This window comes from Alternaria burnsii (assembly GCF_013036055.1).
Source record: "Alternaria burnsii strain CBS107.38 chromosome Unknown 694, whole genome shotgun sequence".
Taxonomy (NCBI): Eukaryota; Fungi; Ascomycota; class Dothideomycetes; order Pleosporales; family Pleosporaceae; genus Alternaria; species Alternaria burnsii.
This window is the reverse complement of record NW_024066133.1, coordinates 128,524-137,608: the sequence shown is the minus strand read 5'-3', so window position 1 is coordinate 137,608 and position 9,085 is coordinate 128,524. Positions and strand designations below refer to the sequence as shown.

The window sequence follows — 9,085 nt, the reverse complement described above, 5'->3', positions numbered from 1 at the left end:
TGGGGGACGTTTCAGCGACCGGTGAAGTCAAATTCGCAGCACCATATATTGGTAATGCTGCCCGGAATGTATTACTGTATGCTGGCAAGGCGCAACCAGCCAGCGCAATCAAGACGGAAACGGGAATCGCGGGGAGAGACGGGCAGGATGCGACATCGATGACCAACACACATGATAGCAAGTTTGATCGTATGTGCGCTAGTGGACGGGACACAACCGCGGCGCGAGACTCGCCTGAATTGGGCCCGATGCCGATGCCAGCGGGTGTTTGATTTTGACAGGCCGGTAACACTCGCACTGACGACTCAAAAGAGCATCGAACCCGTCATGTTTTCCTGGTTGGGCGCTACCAACGTGGTCTGATTCCGTCACTCCCGCTGTCAGTAACGTAGCTGTCAAAATGCCGTCCTTCATCGCTTCTGCTGGCACCCGCATGTAACACAACGGCAGCCCACGTTCCCGGACCGTCTGCTGTATGACTCTTGCATCAACTACGGCGGAAAAGCTTGCTATAAGGGTAGGTCGCTGCTGTGAGACTCCAGCCCTGTCACTCAAGTGGGAATAAACGCGTTCGTATGACCCCAAAAGCGGATATGTGCATGCTGTGTAATATAATCAACAGTGTATAGGTCATGTATGTCGTGCTCAAATGAGTTCCATCCTTTGTCCGCGGTGAAGAATGCCGACGCGCAATGTCACATTGTGGTTTCGTTATTGAGCCTCTTGGCCGCTCATGCATATAGCACATGTGGTTACACATCCACTCACTTCTTGCAGGATGCTGCCTTCGCAGCTCTAGACCAGGAATGTCCAGAAGCTTGGGTAGACAAACTCGTCTTCAAAGATGCGCCTGACTTGCTCCAGTACGAATGACTCCACCTTCCCAACGTTCTTGAGGACCTGTTTACCACTGCCTTGGCCGCCTATTTCGCTTTCGACTTTGATGTGCTCCAACAGCCCTCCGATCTTAGGTCGTTGCACAGGACGTGGGTTTTGACCTTGTGCGTCTGTCTGAAGACCGTTGAAACCATTCTCTCCGCCGACCAGAGCATCTGCATCTTCCGGTGACAGGAAGCAAAAGTGTGCTCTCTTCTTGATATATGCCAAGATCGCAACACCATCGAAGGTGAGTCCGGTGATGTTCAATTTGAGAGGAATGCCGACGAAGCTTGGCATGGGGTAGTCCAAAAGGATCTCCGCAGTCAGAGACATCTTGATGTCGCCAGAGTACTGCACATGGGTCACAACCTGTATATCATCAGGGCTCTTCTCACGCATACGGTGAGGAGATGCGGATGGTGTCCGCCCAAAGCTGTGCTGAGAGTGACTGTCATCTGATCCGGCAAAGGACTGTTTCTTCCCATCGTCCTGTTGGTGTCTGGAAGAGGGTCTTGAGCTGGGATCTGGATGGGATTGTGGCGTGAGGGTTAGCGAGTTCATGGACGCGGCGTTCCGCAGACGCATATTTGTTGGCGTACTCGGCCGGCCGTGACGGTCGTCGAGCCAATTATGCAACTGGGCGCCAGCTACGGCAGCCAGAGGCGTCGTAGCACCAGAGAGGCCTGCACTTAGAGGCAGATGGAAGTAGTTCATGTTGGAGGTGCCACCAGGGATACCTGGAGTGAGAGCTCCATGAAAGAATGGGCTGCCTAGCTCGTGGGGAGCTAATGACGAGCGCTTGGTGGATGGTCTAGCAAGAGGTTGAAAGGGGCGTAATCTATTCTGATTGGGAGTGTTTTCCTCCAAGTCTGCTTCTCGACCTCGTTCCCTGGAATGGCTATTCCTTGGTGAATGACTAGGTGGGTTGCTAGAATCGCGTGACTTGGCGTCATGCTCGGTGTCGTCTTCCCCCAGGTCGTCCCCTTGTTCGTCTGGATAGTCTTCATCATCTTCGTAAAAGTCCGGTAGTGGGTCGCATATGTCTTTAATCTCAATCTCCGGGGGTACGCTGCCGAAGTCGAAGGAATGCACGTGAACTGAGCGAATGAATCGTGGCAGCGTCACCTGCTGGAACCGGTCGTGGATGAAGGCGCGTATCTTCTCTGCACGCGCGGAGCCTTCTGCACCGCCCGTGATGGTGTCCCAGTTGATGTCAATCGACATGGCTGGAGATTGATGGTTGGGGCTGACGAAAGAAAGTCGCGGCTACCAACACCGAATGAGGAAGCGACCACCGCGGGCCGAGCGCACAAACGATGACGCCGAGCCGCGAACCAGTTATCATCCTGACCACGAAGTCATCGCTTGCGCATCTCATTTCTTCACGAAACATCCAAATGTGATGAGCTATTCACGTCTGCATTAGAACCCTGCCTTCCGTGTAGCCCCGTGCCGACTAGACTCAACGATGGGTAGTGAGACCCGCTCGCGGTGGTGTACCAAGTTAGTACAGGTATGACTTAACTCGAAAGCAGGTCGTCTAATTGATGGCGCGAAAGGAGCCGCACTGCGTTTCTGCACGTGCTATTACAAGCGCCTCTGTGCCGCAGATCGCCCATGTGATGTTTCGAGGAAACAAGAGCAAGGGATGGTGCGGTAGTTGCAGGGGTCCGCACCGGTAGGCGTCTTGCCTCTGCCTGGGGTAACAAATGACCATGAAGATATCAACTACAGCACACCATGTTTTCAAAGACTACCATCTAAGCTCGGTCGCACTAGCTCTTAACAATGTGGCAAGAAAACTTGAAAGAGCCAGGGAGGGTCGATGCACAATCACACACATGACCGAGGGCGCTGGCACTACTACCGCGTCTATGTGGCTCAGTTTTCGGTTGAACCGTCAAGGCAGTCAGGCTGAATACCTTCTAGAAGACGCGTTACCCGGTTGGCTGCAGATGATCAGTGCGGAGCTTGACGCATATCAGGTGCCCATTCATAACAGTCTCGGTTATTTGGCGATCGGGGTACATATTGGCGCAGGCCGCGGATTTGCTGTTGGCTTTATGAAAGCGCTGCATGTACTCGGTATCAGTGTATGAAAGAGATTTGGTTATTGCCATGGTGGCTGAGTTGGGCGTGGTTAGACGAACGCATCTAAGCTTACAAGGCGTTGAACATGCCACGGCCCGTCCCTCAGCGTAATCGGAGGTGTAGTAAGACGGCCATATCTCCTCGAGCGTTATACGACAACGCCCCTGTTCCCAGGTTGAGTATTAGGCCCGGTGCACATGCTAGCATGTACTGCATGACAAGACTGGAGCTTGACTGATGGCGTCCTATCACGAGGCGTGAACGGGCGGTGCCTTGACCATGTACTCTCGTTTACCTGGTTGTTAGTGCAAGGCTGATATACAAGGGAGTCAGGCCCCAATATACATGGCGGATTGGCGGCTCGCTTGATTGGCCTGACTCGCAGAGGTGGTTCGAGAGCTACGTGAATTGTGATTGATGGCATCGCAGAGGCCGTAAGCCCAGGGCGATTGGCGAAAAACGGCATTGCATATGGGTCCTCATGCGTGATACTGTACCGCAGATCAGCGCAGATTGATTGGCCATGGGAATGGTCTTGTTCGGCGCGGAGGTCGCGCAATACAACAATGAGCTCAACAGATGAATTATGGTGATCCGAGAGGGGACGACATGTCCGTCTCGGGTGCGTAGAGATTGATTGACTCGCTCGTATACTGGACATTGTCCCTCATGCCAACGTTGCGAAGCGCTAGAGACGGCAGACAGAAATATAGTGATAGCAATGACAAGATAAGAAGAGAGAAGGCATGTGGTTCGCCGTCGGCGCATTGCGCGACATGATTAGGAGAACGTGGTATCCATGTAGTAAGTAAGAAAACGTCTCGCAACGCGGGCCTGTATCCAAAACGCCGGGCGTGCAGTGCCCAAGGTCCAATTAAGACGCAATGCCCAAGAAGGCCAATACTTTTTGAAATCCGTGACGCCATGAAATGCAGGCTTGGGGCCAGAGGCTCAATGGGGAGCTGGTGGTGTATCAGGGCCGGCCATAAGTCGCGCAATGGGGAGCTGCGAGGAAGGAGCGGCTCAGTGCGGCAGACTGGCCATGATGATGGGGTATCGTGCGAAGAAGTTCACGGTGGTACACTGCAGAGGCGGGGTGTTAGACACGTGTGACGCGTAGGGTTTGGGGAATGTCGGGCGCACCTGTCTCAATGGTCGCATCTATCACACTTCTCGTCGTGCTTGACGGTCTTGGTGTTGCAGACGCCGCAGGGAGCTGTTCTCGACGTCGCGCATGGGGCCTTCTCGGCGATTTCGTGGCCGCAGCCATATTTGTGTACGACCTTGGTGCACATGTTTGGCGAGGGTGGGCGAACGGGCAGTGGGCAACGCGCGGTTTAGGGTCGCACGGCGGGGGTATCGCCTTCTGCAACGGCGTGGGAGACGAGGAAGGCGGGGTGGCAGATGTGACGCGCTGATTGGCTGCTGGACGGGGAGCTCTTTCTTCTTGCAGGTGAGGGCGAGACTGCCGTGCGGAGCGCAGCTCAACGTGCTCGCGGGGAAGGAGGAGCAAGAGGGTGTGGTGGAGGAGCACGAGCAAAAACAAGTCAAGTCAGGAATAAACAAGGACGGTGAGAAGATAGAGATGGGCGGCCGGCGGCGGGAGCAAAGCTTCTTCCTTGTTGGTGGTGGGAGGGTGCCGGACTGATGGTCGACGAGGAGACGGCAAGGGCAGCAGCAGCAGCAAGTGTGAGCTTGTACTTGGTGGAGAGGTGGAGTGTGAGGAATTGGTCGGAGCGTCCAAAAGGGATACAGCGGGCAGCGTGGAGAGTTTTATAACTTCGACATTGCAGCGAGCCAGCCTGACGGTACGCTCCAAAGCTGTTAGATTACCTTCGCTCCCGTTTGCAACAGGACGCGACAGTCTTGTACAGCCGTTGGCTCCGTGCGGAAAGGCAAGCACATACATACGCGGAGCTACTAGCCTCGACGCCTAGCTGCAGCCAGCAAGCCAGCATCGCATCAGCCAGGGTGATCCCGCCTCCTGGCCAGCGCCAGTGCTGTGACCAACACGCCGTGAATGGCCCAATCGCCGTGCCTGGACACCCGACGACCGTTTCTCTCCTCCTTCACCTGCCCAGGGTCTGCCCACTGCGGAGGCTGCCCGGCAGTTTGCGAGGCCCAGGAAACACCCGCTGCGCCAGCTCCAGCTCTTGCCCATTTCAAATCAACTGCACAAACAAAATAGATCTACCTGAGGGGCGCCGGAAGAGCGCCCGACGCATCAGACCACAGGGCTGATTCCACCGTCTGTGTCTGCGTCTTACTCGTACCGTACCACACCTGCTGTTGATAGACGTTGACCTCCACTACTGCAACCCTCCGTCTGTTACATGGCGAGCTGCAACATCATGCCAGACGGCTAACGGCATCTCCAACTCATCTTCTGTTGGCGACCAGAGTTGCGACTCTGTTTGCACTTCCTGCCTGACTCAAGCCTCGACTCAAGCATTGTGGTCGATAATCACCACGCGTACCCTGTCCGGACGACCGACGAGATAATCACACCCTTGTTCCTATCGCGACCGCACACCATTGGCACATGGCACCCTTGTGAATTCAATCGACAGAAATAAAAACACCAATGCCCCTACTTGTCATGCGCTGTCGATTCCAGTGCGGTGGACAGCACGGGTGGAACATTGGAAGCAACAATAAGGGCCGTCCTTGCATAACGTCAACGCAACTCAATGACAGCTACCTCGGGGCGAGGTCAAGTGAAGCGTCGACGCAAAGCCGACTAATGTAGCTATCGAGTCTGGTAGCCCTGTGGGCCAAATTTGGACGCAAGCTTTAGCGTTGTAATTGCGACCTCCGCCCATGATTCGAGACAGGCTGGAAGCTTCCTCCCTCCAGTCGTCAACCCAATTTCGAACCCTGGAACCAAACAAACCGCGGATTGCAAACACCCAACCGACTCGGAGCCCACCAAATGAGCTACCACGTCAGCGTCGGTTCAGAAGGTTGAGAGTCAAGCCGGATTGCCGATGTGTGAATACCGACAGTTTCCACACTCCGAGGACAGTACAAAAAGTCACCTGGAGCGCAGAAGCATCATACACGACTGAACACGTCCTTTTACGGTCCGCGATCGAGAAACAAGCGCTACTCGACGCATGCTGTGTAGCCTGTCAGACTGTGTTCCACAACCAGTCTTCAACGGCGGCAGGGGTAATTTTATCCGCCTTTCCCGACTCGCTCTAGCGTCACGGCCCGCTCTTACCTGATCGACCTGTGCGACCTGGAGCTCCACAGTGCAGATGCGCCGTCGGTGATCAAAAAGCAACGCGGACTGTTTCGTTTTGCGAGACGCAGGAATCAAGTCCGCGCGCCTGCAGTGTTGGCGCGCAGAAGCAACATGTGTCTTATACCTGCAACAGCCCTCCAAAGTCTGTTTCTCTCTACTACGAGCTATCACCCGCTTGAGCAGGGCTGTGTTTCGGCATATTGATCCACGTTTGAGGCGCGGGGGTCCGCGCCTGTAAGATTAAGATGTGACTCGTCTTCCCTTTTGCGTGAGGCTTGTCACCCATCTCCACGCGCATCACAGTAGCCTCATGTGACTGATTCGGCTATTGCTCGGCAGTGGACAACGCAATGCTGCTGATCAATGATCAACATGGTCGTCAGATCTGTACTGCACTGTGCTGCACAATGTAGTGTACTGATCAAGAACCACTGCAACATTGATTTGCGTGCCCACAGATTCACGCAAGACTCTGGCAGCATCACTTGTGGCTCGGATACTGTCAAGGTCAGCCCGGCGGTAATCTCCAGGATCCGAATCTCGGTTGCGCTTACCACACGCGAAGGCACTAGGTCAGGCCGCGCTATACCACAGTGCGCTTGTGACAGCGGCCCTATCCTTATATCCTTCCGATGACCACCAAAGAACCGTTGGCTGCTGGTCTCGCTAGCATTCCTTTGAGGTTGTCAGTTGCTAAGAGGCACAGCATGCCCCACTACGCTTGAAGGAGAGCAGTCATTATGACTAGCACCAGCGACTATGCGTCAACCTCGGTGTACGCCTGATCAACAGCTACAATTAGAACCGGGGCTGCCCCGCCTCTCGACGGACACGGTGTCTCGTCTACATTCCGCACCTTCGCGGCTACTTGTTCCTTGTCAATGAACATCTGTATTTATCTTGCATGTTGTTGAGGCTATTCCTTGTCGACTTTTCTACAAGAAGATCTGCGTCCGAGACATGGAACCAGCTGGGTCAGGCGCGTCTACACAGTGCGCTTGCATGGCGACATGGCGTGAGAACAATACAGTTGCAGATGCGGCTAGCCTGCTGCTCCGCAAGAGGCGCATCAATGGATAGCGGTATTTACCGGAAACCAAGCACGAAAGCTCATTGCAGCCTTGCAGGGCCGTACGGATGCCGCACAAATGCTACGCATTCGCATCCGCACTTTGGAAGGCTTGTACAAGCAAAAACAATAAAGCTAAAGCTTCAGGGGCTGGCAGCGGATGATCGATGCCCTGAACGGCGCCCAACGGAGGTTGTGCACATATGCTCGCGCAACGGCGATGCCAACAGCACCAGACTTGTATTGAAAATCTTCGCGTCTCCAGCTAGCGCATTGATGCCATGATAAATGATTTGACTGTTCGGAGTCATGAGTGCGATGATCAAGCTAAAGCTACTAGTGCACACGACGTTCAGTGCCAAAACGCCCTCAAAACACTTTTTCCGCCGTTTGACAATCTCGACCTTTGCGGAAGCCACGGACTGCGGAGAGTTTAGATATAGCTGCAAGGTACAGATAACAAGCGCAACGCCTGTCGATCATCAGCCAAGGTATCACGGTCAAGGTGAAGGAGCAGGCAATGCCAACCAGATGCAATATGTACAGACGATCCATTGGCAGAAGGATGATCCGGACCGCCACGGCACTTGACGGATACTAGCTACGCCGAAACTGTCCTCTACAAATCTGCGAAACACCACCGGCAGATATTCCAGATCAGCGTGAACTCGTCGTCACTCTGAGATAGGCCAATCGCGTCCACACTGTACTGACGTGGGCTAGCTGGCCGTATTGCGAAGCACGCTATCGACGCTCCGCAAACCGCTGGTCTGTTGTGCGAAAAAGTAACCCCGACATTAGCGTAGAGCGGCTTACCTCAATTGCATGAAACAATGAGACTGTCATGTGAAACTTGGTTCAGGAAAAGTTCCGGAGGTTGTGGGTGGCGTACTATTGAAGTAGACGCTATGTAGTTCGGCGTTTGCGGCCATGTAGGGGAAAGGTGTGTGACGGTTGGCGTCTGGGTCTCGTACTTGAGGAAACGGTTATCGTGGCGTTTCAGCATCAATGGGAGTAGGTACCTAGGTCCAGTAGAGTTCATCGGAACACATGCGATAGGGCTTGGGCTCAAAGAGCAAGAGCGAAAACGAACGCTAAAATTCACGCGGTTGGTTAGCTCAACAAAGCCTGAAAAGCAGCCCCCTTCGCCCTGGATATCTTGTGCAACCCTCTCACATACGACTACCTTCGCCTCCGGAGATGTCGTCTTTGCCCTGGACGTGCTGGTGATCACTTCTGGTGGGGACAGTGCGGGGCGTCCACACGTGGACTTTGCAACGGTTTTCCATCTCTGACGTCACAGCATGATATTTCCGAGCAGCGGCACTTGAGCATTTGCTTACGACCTGTTCTTGATTCGCCGGGAACGGGCTTAGCAGCGATGTTTTAAGACAAGGTTCAAGGAGAGGCTATCCATTTCTCAGCATGGCATTCTCGAATTGCTCGGGCCAGCTGCCGGGTACATGGCAAAGTCGAGTCTCGCGTGGCATATCGGCGGCGCTCGGCAGTCGATGCAGACGTACAAATCACGATGATCGAACATCATCTGCTTTGCCATTGGCTGTCTTGCACGAACTCCACTTCCAAGCGCGTCGCAAACACGCAGCCAGAGTCCTGATGGAGCTGTGTGGTAGAGGCATTAGGCAACTCAAAGCCGAACTGCAGCGAGCACACGTCGTTATGACGTCGAAAAGTAAACAGATTCTCGCCCGCGGTTACGATACAAAGACGAGAGCGCCGCGCACAGCGAATGCCCTCCACATCGATTGACATCGCCAATCGTCTTAATCTTTACACAT

At 54.2% G+C, this 9,085-nt stretch overlaps 3 protein-coding genes across 3 annotated transcripts; all 3 read right to left on the bottom strand.

The window, feature by feature from the left end:
• Nucleotides 1-795: 795 nt before the first annotated feature.
• On the bottom strand, nt 796-2,103 carry GT037_011011 (mitochondrial inheritance component mdm12; the record flags this gene model as incomplete). The annotated part of the gene is made up of 1 exon (XM_038936058.1): nt 796-2,103. The coding sequence occupies one exon, from the start codon at nt 2,101-2,103 to the stop codon at nt 796-798; it is 1,308 nt and encodes a 435-aa protein (XP_038781268.1).
• Nucleotides 2,104-2,816: 713 nt separating this feature from the next.
• On the bottom strand, nt 2,817-2,999 carry GT037_011010 (uncharacterized protein; the record flags this gene model as incomplete). Its single annotated transcript, XM_038936057.1, has 1 exon — nt 2,817-2,999. One exon carries the CDS (start codon nt 2,997-2,999, stop codon nt 2,817-2,819), a length of 183 nt encoding a protein of 60 aa, XP_038781267.1.
• A 5,104-nt stretch (nt 3,000-8,103) lies between these two features.
• GT037_011009 (uncharacterized protein) lies at nt 8,104-8,490 on the bottom strand (the record flags this gene model as incomplete). Its single annotated transcript, XM_038936056.1, has 1 exon — nt 8,104-8,490. A coding segment is annotated over one exon (387 nt), but the record flags the coding sequence as incomplete, so codon positions are not given.
• Between the last annotated feature and the right edge of the window lie 595 nt (nt 8,491-9,085).